The 18,867-nt window shown below is 42.5% G+C and overlaps 1 protein-coding gene and 1 non-coding gene across 6 annotated transcripts in view; one reads left to right on the top strand and one right to left on the bottom strand.

The window, feature by feature from the left end:
- The window catches only part of PSEN1 (presenilin 1), a 99,497-nt gene that overhangs the window by 21,960 nt on the left and 58,670 nt on the right, over positions 1–18,867 (top strand). For 4 of the 5 annotated variants that reach the window (XM_003263673.3, XM_012504403.2, XM_030813036.1 and 1 more), the window contains exons 4-5: positions 15,737–15,987; positions 18,506–18,647. In XM_003263673.3, coding sequence (XP_003263721.1) covers positions 15,737–15,987; positions 18,506–18,647 — 393 coding nt within the window. Of the gene's footprint in view, positions 1–12,655; positions 14,388–15,736; positions 15,988–18,505; positions 18,648–18,867 lie in introns of those variants that run through there. The other variant, XM_012504404.2, reaches the window with a different exon arrangement.
- Positions 5,824–5,884, bottom strand: LOC115836049. Its single transcript, XR_004031051.1, has one exon. It is a non-coding gene; the product is annotated as a U7 small nuclear RNA (small nuclear RNA).

Consider the following 18,867-nt stretch of genomic DNA (forward strand, 5'->3'; position numbering starts at 1 on the left):
CCTGACCTTGTGATCCACCTGCCTCGGACTCCCAAAGTGCTGGGATTACAGGCATGAGCCACCGCGCCTGGCCTTTTTTTAAAAATAGCCTTACAGGTAATACCATGCTTAAGTCATCATTCTCGTATTTAGCTGCCAAGATTTTTCCTTTTGGAAATCCCTCAGTATTCTAGTACCACTTTCCTCTCATTTGACACTTTTCAAAGCACCTTCACACTCCCTTGAGAAAGATACTTTTTTTGTGTGTGTGTGATGGAGTTTCACTCTTGTTGCCCAGGCTGGAGTGCAGTGGCATGATCTTGGCTCACTGCAACCTCTGCCACCTGGGTTCAAGCGACTCTCCTGCCTCAGCCTCCTGAGTAGCTGGGATTACAAGCATGCGCCACCACACCCGGCCAATTTTTTTTTTTTTTTTTTTTTTAGTACAGATGGGGTTTCACCATGTTGGCCAGGCTGGTCTCAAACTCCTGACCTCAGATGATCCGCCTGCCTCGATCTCCCAAAGTGCTGGGATTACAGGCGTGAGCCACCACGCCCAGCCCAAGAAAGATACATTTTTAACAACAGCTTTATTGTGGTATAATTGACGTAAAATGTACATATTTAAAGTATACAGTGTGATAAGTTTTGATATATATGTATACTCTTGAAACCACCACCACAGTTAATGAATATGTCCATTACCTCCAGAAGTTTCTTCATGTTTTGTTGTAATCTCCCCTTCTCCCTGATTCCTCCCCATCCTCAGGCAACCATGTTTTGTCACCGCGCCCAGCCATTTACTATTATGATACTATTTTATATAAATAGTATCATACAGGCCAGGCACGGTGGCTCATGCCTGTAATCCCAGCACTTTGGGAGGTCGAGGTGGGCGATGACTTGAGGCCACCTGGCCAACGTGAAACCCCTTCTCTACTAAAAATGCAAAAATTAGCCAGGGGTGGTGGCGTGCATCTGTAATCTCAGCTCCTCAGGAGGCTGAGACATGAGGACTGCTTGAACCCAGGAGGCAGAGGTTGCAGTGAGCTGAGATCGTGCCACTGCACTCTAGCCTGGGCAACAGAGTGAGTCTCTGTCTAAAAAAAAAAAAAAAAAAAAGTCATACAGACTCTTGTCTGGCTTCTTTCTTTCTTTCAGCATAATTATTTTGACATTCGTCAATGTTATGTGGTTCCTTTTTATTGCTGAGTTGTATACCACAGTTTTTGATCTATTTACTTGTTAGTAGATATTTGGATTTTCAGTTCTGAAGCATTACAGATAGTGGCTGTTACGGATATTCACGTACAGATCTTTGTATGGGCATATGCTTTAATTTATCTTGGTCAAATACCTAGATAGATTATCTAGGAGTCGAATATGATCCGATATGGTAGGTGTATATTTAACTTTTTTTCTATCCGTCCGTCTGTCTATCTATCTATCTATCTGTCTATCTATCTATCTATTTTTGAGATGGAGTTTCACTTTTGTCGCCGAGGCTGGAATGTAGTGGCGTGATCTTGGCTCACTGCAACCTCTGCCTCCTGGGTTCAAGTGATTCTCCTGTCCCAGCCTCCCCAGTAGCTGGGATTACAGGCGCCTGCCACCACACCCAGCTAATTTTTGTATTTTTAGTAGAGACTAGGTTTCTCCATGTTGGCCAGGCTGGTCTTGAACTCCTGATCTCAAGTGATCTGCCTTGGCCTCCCAAAGTGCTGGGATTACAGGCGTGAGCCACCATACCTGGCCAGTTTTTATTTATATTTTTTATAGAAGATGGAGTCTTTCTATGTTTCACAGGCTGGTCTTGAACTCCAGGCCTCAAGTGATCCTCCCGCCTTGGCTTCCCAAAGTGCTGGGATTATAGGCATGAGCCTCTATGCCCAGCCTTATATTTAACTTTTTAAGGTACTACCAAAGAACTTTCCAAACTGGTTGTATAATTTTACATTTCTACCAGCAGTATGAGTTCCAATTCCTCCACATCCTGTCAGTACTTGATACTGTCAGTCTTCTAAATTTTTTAGCTCTTATAAAAAGGTATATAGTTATATCCACTTTGGCTTTAATTTACATTTCTCTATTGAGTAATGATGTTGAGTATCTTTTCATATGCTTGTCATCCTGATAACTTCTTTGGTGACTTGTCTGTTCAAATCTCTTGCCCATTTAAAAATTGCTTTCTTAATGGATTTTGAGAATTATTTACATAGTCTGGATACAAGTCCTCTGTAATATATATAATTTGCAAATGTTTTCTCCCAGACTGTGGCTTTTCTTTTTATTAACAGTGCTTTTTGAAGGGCAGTTTTTTTTTTTTTTTTTTTTTTAAGAGACAGGGTCTTGCACTGTCACCCAGGCTGGAGTATAGTGATGTGATTATAGCTCACTGCAGCCTCAAACTCCTGAGCTCAAAGAATTCTTCTGCCTCGTTCTTCCAAATAGCTAGGACTACAGACGTGTGCCACTGCACCCAGCTAATTCTGTTTGTATTTCATTGATTGTGTTTTTGGTGTCACATCTTAAGAAACTTTGGCCTACCTCAAGTTCTTAGGAGTTTTTTCCTGCATTTTCTTCTGGAAGCTTTATAGTTTCATGTTTTACATTAGGTCTGTGATCCTTTTCAAGTTGTTATACATGGTCCAAGGTATGGATCAAAGTTTATTTTTCTGCATATGGATATTCAATTGTTTCAGCACTGTTTTTTAAAAAAGACTATTTTCTCCATTGAAGTACCTTTGTACATTTGCAAAAATCAGTTGTCCATATATGTGTCAATCTGTTCCATCAGTCATGGGTCAAAGGCTGTTCTCATGGGGAGGCTTTTGAATTTGAAAAACTGAAACTCTGTACTCATTGAACAACTTTATACCCATTGAACAACTCCCCATTTTCCATTTCTCTCAGCCCGTGGCAGTATACTTTCTGTTTCTATAACATTGACTACTTGAGTTTTTTTCTTATTTTTGATGACAAGATCTCACTCTGTCGCCCAGGCTAGAGTGCAGTGGCATGATCTTGGCTCATGGCAGTCTTCACCTCGTGGGCTCAAGTGGTCTTCCCACCTCAGCCTCCTGAGTAACTGGAACTACAGGTGCACCCCATCATGCCTCGCTAATTTTTTAATTTTTTTGTAGAGACGAGTTCTCACTGTATTGGCCAGGCTGATCTCAAACTCCTGGGCTCAAGTAATCCTCCCACTTTGGCTTCCCAAAATACTGAGATTATGGGTGTGAGCCATCATGCCTAGCTGGCTAGATATTTCATATAAGTGGAATCATACATTATTTCTCTTTTAGTGACTTGCTTATTTTGCTTAGCATAATGTCCTCAAGGTTCATCTGTATTGTAGCATGTGACAAGATTTCCTTTTTAAGGGCTGAATAATATTCTGTGTTATGTATATACCACATATCTGAGTAGACATTTGGGTTACTTCCACTTCTCGGCTATACTGAATAATGCTATGGCGAAAGTGGCTATGCACATACCTGTTTGAGGTCTTGTTTGTAATTCAGTTCTTTTTTATGTATACTCATTGGTGTATATATAAATGGGATTGCTGGGTCATATGGTAGTTTTATTTTTAATTTTTTGAGGAACCTCCATATTGTTTTCCATGGTGGCTGCACCATTTTACATTCCCACCAACAATGCATAGTGGTTCCAATTTCTTCACAACTTTACCACTGCTTGTTACTTTCTGTTTTTTGGTAGTGGCCATCCTAATGGGTGTCGTGTTTTTTTGCATTTTTCTAATGATTAGTGCTGTTGAGCATCTTTTCCTTTTTTTCCCCCCATATTACACAGATGTAGAGCATCTTTTCATGTGCTTGTTGGCTATTTGTATATCTTCTTTGAAGAAATATCTGTTCAAGTCCTTTGCCCATTAAAAAAAATCTGATGATTTGTTTTTTTCCAATTGTTTAATTGTAGGACTTTTTTTTTTTTTGAGACTGAGTCTCGCTCTGTCGCCCATCCTGGAGTGCAGTGGCTGGATCTTGGCTCCCTGCAAGCTCCACCTCCCGGGTTCACGCTATTGTAGGACTTTTTAATGTATTCTGGATATTAATCTCTTACCAGATACATGATTTGCATTTTTTTTTTTTTTTTTTTTTGATACAGCGTTTTACTCCGTCACCCAGGCTGGAGTAAAGTGATGCAATCTGGGCTCACTGCAACTACTGCCTCCCAGGCTCAAGCAGTCCTCCCACCTGAGCCTCCTGAGTAGCTGGAACTATAGGCACTCGCCACCACACCCAGCTAATTTTTGTATTTTTTGTAGAGATGGAGTTTCACCATGTTGCCCAGGCTGGCCTTGAACTCCCAGGCTCAAGCAGTCCACCTGCCTTAGCCTTCCAAACTGCTGGGATTGTAGACGTGAGCCACCACACCCAGCCTGATTTGCAGATATCTTCTCCAGTTCTGGAGGTTGCCTTTTCACTCTGATGACTGCTTCCTGTGGTGTGTAGAAATTTGGTGTAGACCCATTTGTCTATTTTTGTTTTTGTTCTTTAATTTCTCTTAGCAATATTTTGTTAAGTTTCATTGTACAGGCTATTTGGGGATTTGTAAGACTACCCTCAGGTTCAGTAATTTGCTAGAAAGACTCAACTCAGAAAAGGTTTTATATTTAAATTATAGTTTAGTACATTGAAATGATATGGATTAAATTTAGCAACAGAAAAAGACACATAGGGCAGGGTCCAGGAGACACACCAGGCACAAGCTGTCAATAGTCCCCTCCCAGTGGAGTTGTGCACACAGTGCTTAATTTTTCCAGCAACAGTGTATGACAACACACGTGGAATATTGGCAACCAGGGAAGCTGGCTGAGCCTTAGTATCCAGGTCACACATGGCTGACCTCAGTTCTCTGGCTCCTTCAGAGGCCAAGCTGATACTGTGTGACACAAGGCCCTCACCACAGATCACATTGTTAGCAGAAACTTTTTGGCATGACCCAATGCCTCATGTAAATAAGGGAAATTGTTTTTCTTTTTAATTAATTTTTTTTTTTTTTTTTTTTTTTTTTTTTTTTAGGTGGAGTCTCACTCTGTCACCCAGGCTGGAGTGCAGTGGTGTGATCTGAGCTCACAGCAAACTTTGCCTCCCAGGTTCAAGTGATTCTCATGCCTCAGTCTCCCCAGTAGCTGGAATTAAGGCATGCACCACCACACCCGGCTAATTTTTGTATTTTTAGTAGAGATGGGGTTTCATCGTGTTGGCCAGGCTGGTCTTAAACTCCTGGCCTCAAGTGGTCCACCCCCCTCAGCCTCCCAAAGTGCTGGAATTATAGGCGTGAGCCACTGCACTCAGCCAGGAAGTCTTAACAGGACGGATATTCTAAGGGTTTAGAGGTTGTCTTCCAGGAGCTGGGCAGGGAAAAAAATCCTTTTTTGGCCTGTGCAGAGTTTGGACAACCTTGATGTGCTGAGTTACTCCCTTTACTGTACAGCGGGCCTTGTACATCTTTTCATCCTTCAGGTTTCAGGTCATGTTGTGGTACTTCCTCAGACAGGTATTTTCTGGCCATATTATTTACAAGTAGTCCCATACCAGGTGTTCTTTATCACATTACCTTGTTTATTCCTTTTTTTTTTTTTAACTGCTCCTTGCAGAGCTGAGCTAGCCCATAGGCAGTACACTGAGAGCAGCCTGTTTATTCCTTTTATAGTACTATCCCATTGTGTAATAATCCTGTTTATTATCTGTCTCCCTCTGCTTGAAAGCAGTTCATGAGAGCCAGGAACCTTATCTCTTTGCTCCCTGTTGTATCCCTGGCATTGCACCTAGCACAGTGTCTGGCACATAGCTGGCATTTACCTTTTTTAGAGGTGACAGTTCCCAGTGAAAACTAGAAAACTTGCTAGACAAATTTTAAAAAAGCTGTAACAGTTACTTTTTTTTTTTTTTTTTTTTTTTTGAGACGGAGTCTCGCTCTGTCGCCCAGGCTGGAGTGCAGTGGTGCAATCTCGGTTCACTGCAAGCTCCGCCTCCCGGGTTCACGCCATTCTCCTGCCTCAGCCTCTCCGAGTAGCTGGGACTACAGGCGCCCGCCACCACGCCCGGCTAATTTTTTGTATTTTTAGTAGAGACGGGGTTTCACCGTGGTCTCGATCTCCTGACCTCGTGATCCACCCGGCTGGGCCTCCCTAAGTGCTGGGATTACAAGCATGAGCCACCGTGCCCGGCACTCTAACACTTATTTTAAAAATTAATTAATAATTAGAAATTAAGGCCGGGCGCAGTGGCTCACGTCTGTAATCCCAGCACTTTGGAAGGCCGAGGTGGGCAGATCACCTGAAGTCAGGAGTTTGAGACCAGCCTGGTTAACATGGTGAAACCCTGTTTCTACTAAAAAAAAAAAAAAAAAAAAAAAAAAAAAAAAAAAAAAAACAGGTGTGGTGATAAGCACCTGTAATTCCAGCTACTCAGGAGACTGAGGCGGGAGAATTACTTGAACCTGGGAGGCCAAGGTTGCAGTGAGCCGAGATTGTGCCACTGCACTCCAGCCTGGGCAACAGAAGCAAAACTCCTCCTCAAAAAAAAAAGTTAAATAGAAAAAGGACATAGATAAAAAGCACTTGGCCAGGCCTGGTGGCTTACGCCTGTAATCCCAGCACTTTGGGAGGCAGAGGCGGGCAGATCATGAGGTCAGGAGATTGAGACCATCCTGGCTAACACAGTGAAACCCTGTTTCTACTAAAAATACAAAAAATTAGCTGGGCGTGGTGGCGGGCACCTGTAGTCCCAGCTACTCGGGAGGCTGAGGCAAGAGAATGGCGTGAACCCGGGAGGCAGAGCTTGCAGTGAGCCCAGATCGTGCCACTGCACTCCAGCCTGGGCGACAGAGCAAGACTCCGTCTCAAAGAAAGAAAAAGTAAGGGCCGGGCGCGGTGGCTCACGCTTGTAATCCCAGCACTTTGGGAGGCCGAGGTGGGCGGATCACAAGGTCAGGAGATCGAGACCATCCTGGCTAACACGGTGAAACCCTGTCTCTACTAAAAATACAAAAAAAATTAGCCGGGCGTAGTGGCGGGTGCCTGTAGTCCCAGCTACTTGGGAGGCTGAGGCAGGAGAATGGCGTGAACCCGGGAGGCGGAGCTTGCAGTGAGCGGAGATCGTGCCATTGCACTCCAGCCTGGGTGACAGAGTGAGACTCCGTCTCAAAAAAAAAAAAAAAAAAAGAGCACTCAACCATCCTGATAATAAGAGAAATAGATATTACAATTATGCCAAGATTCCGTATTTCTCCCATCAGATTGGTAAAACTCTAAGCATTTGCCAACATAAGGTGTTAGCAACCGTGTGGTGAAGTAGGCAATCCTCTTGCATTGCTGATTCTCTAAATTGGTGCAATCCACAGGGAGGGCAATTTGGCATGCTCTCGTTCTCTCTCTCTCTGGCTCACTTGCTCGCGCTCTCTCTCTGTCTCTCCATGAGAAGGAGAAAGAGAGCGCACGAGCAAGCAATTGAGCGAGAGAGAGAGAGCACGTACCTGCAGTCCCACCTGCTCAGGAGGCTGAGGTGGGAGGATTGCTTGAGCCTGGGAGGTCAAAGCTGTGGTAAGCTATGACTATGCCACTGCACTGCAGCCTAGTGACAGAGAATCTGTCTCAAAGATAAGAAGAATGAGCATATTCTTTATGTACTGATGTGTAGAAAAATCTCTAAGATACATAGTTAAGTGGAGAAAACAAACCGCTGCATAGTGCATTTACTGTACTACCATTTGTCTGAAAAGGGAGAGTAAGAGTATGTGTTTGTATTTGCTCGCATATGTAGAAAGAAACTTTGAAAGGATTTACAGAACAATTACAGTAGTAAGCAGGGGGATTAGGAAACTAGGTATATATTAAGAGGGAGATTTTGTACTCTATACCTTTTAATACTTTCTTTCAAACCACGTGTATGTTTTACCTGTGTTTATTTTTAATTTTTGCTTTACCTGCTTTTAAACAAATAAATTGTACTGTTTTTGAAGAGCTGTATTTTTATTTCCTTTCGATTATCTTCTGTAGATTCTTATGTCACATTTTACTTTAACAGCACATTTAGACAGAATACAGTCTTTAAATGGAAGCCGACAATTTATTTCCCTGGAAAATTTTTGAAGTACAATAACATTTGATTGATTGAACTTTATTTAGTAAGAATTCTTAGCAAAATTCCCTCCCAGGCACACCTACATGGTGCTTCATTTTCAGTGAACTACAAATCTCTGAAACCCAAAACTCCAATCTGAAAGTACAAGATGGCTGGACTCGATGGCTCATGCCTGTAATCCCAGCACTTTGGGAGGCCAAGGTGGGAGGATTGCTTGAGCCCAGAAGTTCAAAACCAGCCTGGGCAACATGGTGAAACTTTGTCTCTACAAAAAATTAGCCGGGCTTCACATACAATCTTGTAGGAGTCATTCATTAATTAACTCAAGAAATATTTATAGAGTACAGGAGACACTAGAGATAAAGCAGAGGTCAATAACATGTGCTGTCCTTAGAGAAAACATATTCTAAGGAGATAAAGATGAATAATCAAGTGAGAAAGAGGAACTACATCAAATAATCACAAGTACGCTTCAGAGAATTAAAACCAGATCAACGTAGAGAAAGGCTTCCTTACATTCGATAGTTGGGAAATTCTCTCTCTACCAGGAGGGAACTGAGTGACAAGAACACTCAGGTGGGAGAAGGGCATTCCAGATGAACCAGCCCTGAGCGGGGAACTAGAAGGCCAGTTTGAGAAAAGGAATGGAGAGAGGAGGAACAGTATGTGGTCAGAGCAAGGACCAAACCATTTTAGACTTCACGAGCCTAAGAAGTTTTGATTTTTGTTATGAGCATGACAAGAAGCCATATAATTGAGTTTTAAACAAAGGAATGACATGATCTCATTTTGTTTTTTTTTTTAAAAAAATCATCCTGGCTGTAGTGTGGAGAATGGACTAGGGGAGCATAAAAGCAGAAAGACCAAATTAGAAGCCTATTAACAGTAATCCAAATGATACATAATAGTGGTTTGAACCACAAAGATTGTGGACACAGAAATAAGTAGATAGATCCAGGAGATGTTTTGGAGGTATTCTGGCAGAATGTGCTGGCTGACTAGACAGAGGTACTAAGGAAAAGAAAGGAATCAAGAATAATTCCTAGATTTGGGACTTCCTAGAAACTGGGAGAATGGTGCTGCTGTTTACTGAGATAAATGGAGAAGATGGAGGAGAAGCTTAGAATAGAGTTCTAGGAGAGGTCAGAGATGGAGATCAACATTTGGGAAACAGATTTTTCTAATTCTATAGTGCCTACGATTTTCTTTTTTTTTTTTTTTTTTTTTTTTTTGAGACGGAGTCTCGCTCTGTCGCCCAGGCTGGAGTGCAGTGGCGCGATCTTGGCTCACTGCAAGCTCCTACTCCCGGGTTCACGCCATTCTCCTGCCTCAGCCTCTCCAAGTAGTTGGGACTACAGGCGCCCGCCACCACTCCCGGCTAATTTTTTGTATTTTTTAGTAGAGACGGGGTTTCACTGTGGTCTCGATCTCCTGACCTCATGATCCGCCCGCCTCGGCCTCCCAAAGTGCTGGGATTGCAAGCGTGAGCCACCGCGCCTGGCATGCCTACAATTTTCTATTGATAGACTAAAAATGTCTGGAATTTTATATGCAGTTTCATCTGGACAATACCCTAAGAAGAGATCAGTTACACCTTGGCACCTGCTAGTAGCCACAGGAATGTGTATATGTAGAATAAATGGTAAAACTACTGAATGCTTAATATGTGCCAGACACCATGAGATATGTCTTTGAAGTACTATCCCAGTAGAATTTACAACAACCCTATCAGGAGATACTTTTTTTATCACTATTTTACAGATGAAGACACTGAAGTTCAAAGAGGTTAAATAACTCACCTCAAATCACACTATATAGAAGAGAAATCTAAATCCTGGTAGTCTGACCCCAGAACTTGGGCTAATTACCACTGTATAATACAGTGTCACTGGGGTAAACCCAAGATGTGATAACATAAGTTAGAGACTTTTAAATTCCAAATTTCACACACTATGATTTCACCCATAAAATGTAGTGATTCAGCCATAGTCTTCTGATTAGTTGGAGTACCCTATACAATACTTGAGGAACTTGCTTCTTTTATTTTCATATATATATATATATGTTCATAAATTAAATCTGGATAGCCAATGAATCTGCCATTTTTGTCTCTAACCAACACTTCTGTCACCAAATTGTACTTTAGTTTTTTTTTTTGAGACGGAGTCTCATTCTGTCACCCAGGTTGGAGTACAGTGGCACAGTCTTGGCTCACTGCAACCTCTGCCTCCTGGGTTCAAACGATTTGCCTGCCTCAGCTTCCCAAGTAGCTGAGATTACGGGTGCCCGCCATCACACTGGCTAATTTTTGTATTTTTAATAGAGACAGGGTTCCACCATGTTGGCCAGGCTGGTCTTGAGCTCCTGACCTCGGGTGATCCACCCGCCTCAGCCTCCCAGAGTGCTGGGATTACAGGCATGAGCCACCACACCCGGCCCAAATTGTGCTTTTTTTAAATAAAGAAATTAAAACAGTATTTTTTTCCTTAAAGATGGTGTTTCACTACATTCCCTGGGCTGCACTTGAATTCCTAGGCTCAAACGATTCTCCTGTGTTAGCCTCCTAAGTACCTGGGACTATAGGTGTGCACCACCATTCCTGAAAACATAATCAGTTTTGAAGGTAGTGTCTGGGCTGGGCTTGGTGGCTCACGCCTTCAATCCCAGCACTTTGGGAGGCTGAGGCGGGCGGATCACCTGAGGTCAGGAGTTCGAGACCAGCCTGACCAACGTGGATAAGACCCCATCTCTACTAAAAATACAAAAAATTAGCCGGGCGTGGTGGCGCATGCCTGTAATCCCAGCTACTCAGGAGGCTGAGGCAGGAGAATTGCTTGAACCTGGGAGGCAGAGGTTGCAGTGAGCCAAGATTGTGCCACTATTAGGCAACAGAATGAGACTCTGTCTCCAAAATAATAATAATAAACAAATAAATAAAAATAAAAGTAGTATCCAGCGTACTACAAAGAGGAAAGGTTTGTGAATGTGTATGTTACTGTTAAGTTAAACAGTGTTCTAGTATCCATCTCATTATCAGCCTTGGGCAGGGCAGGATTGAGTTGGCTAATGTTCATTATAAACCAGATCATCCGGTTGGGGACTGTGAATGAGCATATGATTGCCCCTTTCATGCTAGACTTAGCTAATTAAACTGTTCATATGACCTAAAAGGATGGCTGTGGTGCCATAGAAAGAAAACAAGTTTTGAGGCAAGAGACTTTAGTTTGATTCCTGCCTCTGCTGTTTTCTGGTTGTGAGATTTTGGATCAGTTGCTTTTGTGTTCATTTACCAAAACTTCTCAAGACAAAAAGAATAAATGAGATAATGTGACAGTGCCTTGTAAATATCAAATACTATATAGAGATAGCTATTATTACTTGTATGTTTATTGTGAACATTAATCAGCCAATCAAGTTGTTCAGACTTGTACTACTGAACATCAATTGCAGATACAATATTCTTGGCAGATGATTTAGTCACCTCCTTCTGTGGAAGAATGGAAGATAGACAGCTCCTTGCTGTCTATCACACTATGTTCTGGTCCCTTTGGCCTCACCTTCCATATAACCATTTCCGTTCTACTGGGCTTTAGCCACTCTGGTGACTTGAGTTGAGCAAAAATAATCTTTCTTGATGGGTGGTGTATATATTTCTACCTTTTATGCTTTAGAATAGTTTCCTTTCCATTTCTCTTAGGGTTTGGGTCTTCATAACTGTTTGAAGAGAAATCCTGACCTCCAGACTGAAGGAGAGGGCACCATGCCTTTATAACACCAGCCTCCGTCTTTTTTTTTTGTTCCCCTTAGTTCATTTTGTATTGCTATAACAGAATACCGCAGACTGGTTGATTTATTTATTTATTTATTTTTGGTTGTTGTTTGTTTTCTTTTTTGTATCTTTTTAAATTCTTTTTGTTGTTGTTGTTTTTGAGACTGGGTGATTTGTTTATTCAGCTTATGTTTCTTGAGGCTGGAAAGCCCAAAAGTATATGGTACCAGCACCTGAGGAGGATTATCCCATGGTGGATAAGCAGAACGGCAAGAGAGTTTGCTTTTATAACAAAGTCACTGCCATGATAACTAACCTACTCCTGCGATAACGACATTGCAGGTTCAATATCCCTGATTTGAAAGTCTGAAATTCAAAGTGCTCCCAAATCTGAAACTTTCTGAGTACCAATGTGATGCTCAAAGGAAATGCTTATTGGAGCGTTTTAGATTTTGGATTTTTAGATTTGGTATGTTCAACCTGTAAGTATAATGGAAATATTCCAAAATGCAAAATCTGAAACACTTCTGGTCCCAAACATTTCAGATAAAGGATACTGAACCTGTAATCCATTCATGAAGGCAGAGTCCTCATGACCCCGTCAGCTCCTAAAGGCCTCACCTCTTGATAACACCACAATGGCAACCAGGTTTCCAGTATATGAATTTTTAGGGGGATCATTCAAACTATAGCACCTTTCTTTATCCCTTACCCTATTCCATTAGTTTTAATCCCCACTTTGTCTCTTCCTCTAATCTTCAGTCTACACTGTGACATGATAGGTATGCTCAAGTCTCTAACAGCTCTAAAATAACCTTTTCTGTTTTTTTTTTTTTTTGTCTTCATTTCTAGTGGGGTTGGATAAAATAAATTTTTCAAGTTAAATCCCTCTCTATTATTGCAAGCCCCTTCCACCTTTTTTTTTTTGCTTCGAAGAATGATTGCCTTTACCTTCTCAGTTCTCAATTATTTTCCAGCCCATTATGATTTTATGACCTTGATACAGAAGGGCTGGGCTCCCGGCTAAATTCCACCCTTAAACCTGGAACTGCAACCCTAAGTGAAAACAGCTGACCCCATTTTTCCCCACCCAAATGTTGCCTCTTTGGCCTGCCATGCCCCTATCCTGTGCCCATAAATATATTTCAGCTGGGCTGGGTGCGGTGGCTCACTCCTATAATCCCAGCACTTTGGGAGACCGAGGCAGGCGGATCACCTGGGGTCAGGAGTTCAAGACCAGCCTGGCCAACGTGGCAAAACCCTATCTCTACTAAAAATACAAAAATTAGTCGGGCATGGTGGTGGGCACCATAATCCCAGCTACTTGGGAGGATGAGGCAGGAGAATTGCTTGAACCCGGGCGGTGGAGGTTACAGTGAGCCCAGATTGTGCCAGTGCACTCCAGCCTGGGCAACAGAGTGAGACTCCGTCTGGAAAAAAAAAAAAAAAGATTTCAGCAGCTGTCAGAACAATATAAGCAGCTGACGTCAGGGATATAAATGGCTGAGTGTTGGAAATACAAGCGGCTGATTGTCGGAAATACAAGCCACTGAGTGTTGGTGATACAAGTGGCTGAGCAGCGAGCAGAGAAGCAGCTGAGCATTGGAGACTATGGATGGACGTGGCTAACTTCAGATGGTGCACCTTTGGAGAATAGGCCCAGCCGGAGATGGCCTGGCTTCAGGGAAAGATCACCTTCTTCCCATACCATCCCTTTTTCAACTCCCCATCCTGCTGAGAACCACTTCTATCGTGCAATACAATCTTCTGCATATACTACCCTTCAATCTATTCATGTGATCTGATTATTCCTGGACACTGGAAGAGAACCTGGGTGCCAAGAGGAGAGGGCAGGGGCTGCCACCCTGACCCTCCACTGAGCTGGCTGGCACCTGGCCATCCCCGAATGGCCGAGTTGAAGGAGCATTGATTGTAACACACTTGGATGCTGCTGCGGGGCCGCATAGAGCCTGTGCCTGCCAGAGAGGAGCAACTGGCTGGTTCCCACATTCATTTGCTCTGGTTCCCACACTCACTCGCTTGCACACTCCCTCTTGCAAGGGGTTTGAGTGTGTGGTGGCCGAGTAAACGAGCCACGCTCCAAGCCATGAAGAGGTCAAGGGAATTATCCCGTCTCATCTCAATCCGACTTCCCTCTTCACTGTTTTACTTTTGTAAAACCCTTGATGAACTTCCCATTGTCAATTCAGGGTCTTTTTAGCTCTCATCCTGCCAGACTGTTGATGACACCTCTGATTTGTGCTCCACTTTTGGCTTCTGTGATATATTGATTCCTGAGTTTTCTTCCCTCTCCTCTATTCTCTTAATCTCGTTTTCTGGTTTTCTCCCATCACCTGCTGGTTAAGCTTAGGGGTTATTTACACTTCTCTCCTTGGTCATCTTTTTACTGTATTTTTCCCCCCACACCTATTTCGTCCATTTCTGAGGCCTGAGATTTCATCCATTTCTGAGGCTATAGAGACCAGTGACTTCCTCTGACTCTTCTGAGCTTGAAATTCCTATTGGTAACTGTCATTGGACTTAACTGCCTGGTTATGTCTCTAACTAAAGTACTTCTCTCTTCCAGCCTGTTTAGCTTATTGTGTTCCATTGTGTTCCTTATCTCTACCAATGCTAGTTCCTTATGCTAGAAATCTCATTCATTGCCACTCAATCAAGTTTGCTAAAAATGAAACATCTGATTGTGTCACTTATTCAACCTTACCAATTTTTTTTTTTTTTTTTTTGAGACTTGCTTTGTCACCCAGGCTGGAATGTAGTGGCACGATCTCTGCTCACTGCAGCCTCCATCTCCCAGGTTCAGGTGATTCTCCTGCCTTAGCCTCATGAGTAGCTGGGATTACAGGCATGTGCCACCATGCCCGACTAATTTTTATATTTTTAGTAGAGGCGGGGTTTTACCATGTTGGCCAGGCTGGTCTCAAACTCCTGACCTCAAGTGATCCACCCACCTTGGCCTCCCAAAGTGCTGGGATTTCAGGCGCCTGGCCTGTTACTTCTTGATTATATGCTAAACAAGGGGTGGATTATTCATGAGTTTTCTGGGAAAGAGGTGGGCAATTCCCGGAACTGAGGATCCCTCCCCTTTTTAGACCATACAAAGTAACTTCCGGACGTTGCCATGGCATCTGTAAACTGTCATGGTGCTGGCGGGGAGTGTCTTTCAGCATGCTAATTATAATTAGCGTATAGTGAGCGGTGAGGATAATGCGAGGTCACTCTCCTCACCATCTTGGTTTTGGTGGGTTTTGGCCAGGTTCTTTGTTGCAACCTGTTTTATCAACAAGATCTTTATGAGCTGTATCTTGTGCTGACTTCCTATCTCATCCCGTAACTAAGAGTACCTAACCTCCTGCGAATGCAGCCCAGTAGGTCTTGGCCTTATTTTACCCAGCCCCTATTCAAGATAGAGTTGCTCTGGTCCAAATGCCTCTGACACAAGGATTTTAAAGTCTTATTAATTAAGGTAAGATAGTTCCTTGCATAAGTGGTCTGAAATCACAGAAAGCCGAATTTGAAAAAGGTACTTGGAGCTGCAGCCAATAAACAAGGTTTCATGCAGGTGTCAGTATTTAAGCTACATCTCAAAGGGTAAGTACAATTGTATTATGTTGGGATGAACAGAGAGAATGGAGCAAGCCAAGACCCAGGTAAAAGAGAGGACCTGAGTGCCTTCAGTGAACAATGATAGATAATCTAGACTTTTAAACTGCATACTTCCTGTACATTGTTTTTTCTTGCTTCAGGTTTTTAGAACTCATAGTGACGGGTCTGTTGTTAATCCCAGGTCTAACCATTACGGTGATTCTGCCGAGAATCTGGTTTACTGAAAATGTTTTTCTTGTGCTTATAGAATGACAATAGAGAACGGCAGGAGCACAACGACAGGCGGAGCCTTGGCCACCCTGAGCCATTATCTAATGGACGACCCCAGGGTAACTCGCGGCAGGTGGTGGAGCAAGATGAGGAAGAAGATGAGGAGCTGACATTGAAATATGGCGCCAAGCATGTGATCATGCTCTTTGTCCCTGTTACTCTCTGCATGGTGGTGGTCGTGGCTACCATTAAGTCAGTCAGCTTTTATACCCGGAAGGATGGGCAGCTGTACGTATGAGTTTTGTTTTATTATTCTCAAAGCCAGTGTGGCTTTTCTTTACAGCATGTCATCATCACCTTGAAGGCCTGTGCATTGAAGGCGCATGACTTAGCTGGAGAGTCCATCCTCTGTGATGGTCAGGAGCAGTTGAGAGAGCGAGGGGTTATTACTTCATGTTTTAAGTGGAGAAAAGGAACACTGCAGAAGTATGTTTCCTGTATGGTATTACTGGATAGGGCTGAAGTTATGCTGAATTGAACACATAAATTCTTTTCCACCTCAGGGCCATTGGGCGCCCATTGCTCTTCTGCCTAGAATATTCTTTCCTTTTCTAACTTTGGTGGCTTAAATTCCTGTCATCCCCCTCCTCTTGGTGTTATATATAAAGTTTTGGTGCCGCAAAAGAAATAGCACTCGAATATAAAATTTTCCTTTTAATTCTCAGCAAGGCAAGTTACTTCTATATAGAAGGGTGCACCCTTACAGATGGAACAATGGCAAGCGCACAGTTGGACAAGGGAGGGGAAAGGGTTCTTATCCCTGACGCACGTGGTCCCTGCTGCTGTGTTCTTCCCCTATTGGCTAGGGTTAGACCGCACAGGCTAAACTAATTCCAGTTGGCTAATTTAAAGAGAATGATGGGGTGACTGCTTTGTCAGGAGTCAGGGCAGAGCAGGTAGCAGGTAATTGGAATGAGGGTGGAGCAGGTAATCGAAAAACGTTGCTTTACGAGGAAGTTAAGTTTAAAAGCAGAAGGCAAAGAATTGAACATACTGACATATTAATTCTTCGAAATTTAGAACTTACATCTAACATTGGCTTAAATGTTAAATCCTCAAAGATAACATTCCTGTTTCTCCTAACACAATTAAGTCCTTCTTGGTATCTTTTCTCATAGCAACTTGTCCTTTCTCACTTGTCACAATTTGCAAATATATATTTATTTACATTGTTTATTTAATGCCTGATTTCCTTCTTTATTGCAAGGCCTGTGAGGGTACTGAGTCTCCAGGTGAGGTGTATAATAAATGGCCAAACAAATCGTTAATCGAAAGGATGAACAACTAATTCAAGCTAGCACTCTCTAGACTCTTGGGGAGCTGTCATGTGGATTCCCTGGTGCTGCTGATGTCAGCCCTTGGCCTCCAAGAAAAATGCTTGATTCAAATGTCATCTAGTTCCGTCTCTAGGACTCTCATGGGGTCCAAAGAAGAGTTTTAATTGAGTTTTAGAATTTGAAGTTGCGAAGTGTCTGAAAAACTACATGGTGTTCTGAAAGCCAAACTTTTAGCCTTTTGGGAGAGCATCTAAGACAGCAGATGAAGGGCAGGGGTTAGAACTAGAGGGATTAAAGAATATTATCTGTATAGGTTAGGGTTAGGTTTGGCAACATATTATAGAACAAACATGGGCAAGCTACAGCCACAGGCTAGATATGTCTGCTACCTTTCCACAAAGTTGTAATAAAGTTATTCACAAATTTGTGAATAAACTTTCATTGGAACATGACCATGCTCCTTGGTTTATACATTGCCTGTGGCTGCTTTCACGCTACAGTAGCACAGTTGAGTGGTTGCACTGGAGACCATATGACCTATAGAGCTTAAAATATTCACTGTCTGGCTTTTTACAGAGATGTTTCTGACTTTGTTAATAGAAAATCAAAACAACTGGTTTAAATAATGCACATACTTTCTCTCCCATAGAGTAGTGCAGAGGTAGGCAGTCCAGATTAGTACAGTGGCTTCACGTTCATCAAGGAATCAATCTCCTTCTTTCTTCTTTAGCTTCTAACCTCTAGCTTACTTCAGGGTCCAGGCTGGAGCCCTAGCCTTCATTCTGACAGTAGGAAGGAGTAGGGGAGAAAAGAACATAGGACATGTCAGCAGAATTCTTTCCTTTGTTAGAAGTTCCATACACAACACATCTCCCTAAAAGTCATTGCCATTACTTGTTCTCATAGCCATCCTAAATATAAGGGAGTCAGAAGTAAAGTGTTTTTGGCTGGGAATATTGGCACCTGGAATAAAAATGTTTTTCTGTGAATGAGAAACAAGGGGAAGATGGATATGTGACATTATCTTAAGACAACTCCAGTTGCAATTACTCTGCAGATGAGAGGCACTAATTATAAGCCATATTACCTTTCTTCTGACAACCACTTAGCCCACGTGGTTTCTGTGGCAGAATCTGGTTCTATAACAAGTTCCTAATAAGCTGTAGCCAGAAAACATTTGATGAGGTATTATAATTATTTCAATATAAAGCACCCACTAGATGGAGCCAGTGTCTGGTTCACATGTAAGTCCTTCTTTCCATATGTTAGATATTTTCTTTGAAGCAATTATTTTAGAGTGTAGCTGTTTTTCTCAGGTTAAAAATTCTTAGCTAGATTGGTGAGTTGGGGAAAAGTGATTTGTAAGATATGAATTGAATCGAGAAAGAAAATTCTGTGTTGGAGGTGGTAATGTGGTTGGGGATCTCCATTAACATTTACCTAGGGCTTTTGTGTTTGTTTTATTGTAGAATCTATACCCCATTCACAGAAGATACCGAGACTGTGGGCCAGAGAGCCCTGCACTCAATTCTGAATGCTGCCATCATGATCAGTGTCATTGTTGTCATGACTATCCTCCTGGTGGTTCTGTATAAATACAGGTGCTATAAGGTAAGCATGAGACACAGATCTTTGCTTTCCACCCTGTTCTTCTTATGGTTGGGTATTCCTGTCACAGTAACTTAACTGATCTAGGAAAGAAAAAATGTTTTGTCTTCTAGAGATAAGGTAATTTTTAGTTTTCTTCCTCCTCACTGTGGAACATTCAAAAAATACAGAAAGGAAGCCAGGTGCATGTGAATGCCAGGCTCAGAGGCTGAGGCAGGAGGAT

Source organism: Nomascus leucogenys, chromosome 1a (assembly GCF_006542625.1).
Source record: "Nomascus leucogenys isolate Asia chromosome 1a, Asia_NLE_v1, whole genome shotgun sequence".
NCBI lineage: Eukaryota > Metazoa > Chordata > Mammalia > Primates > Hylobatidae > Nomascus > Nomascus leucogenys.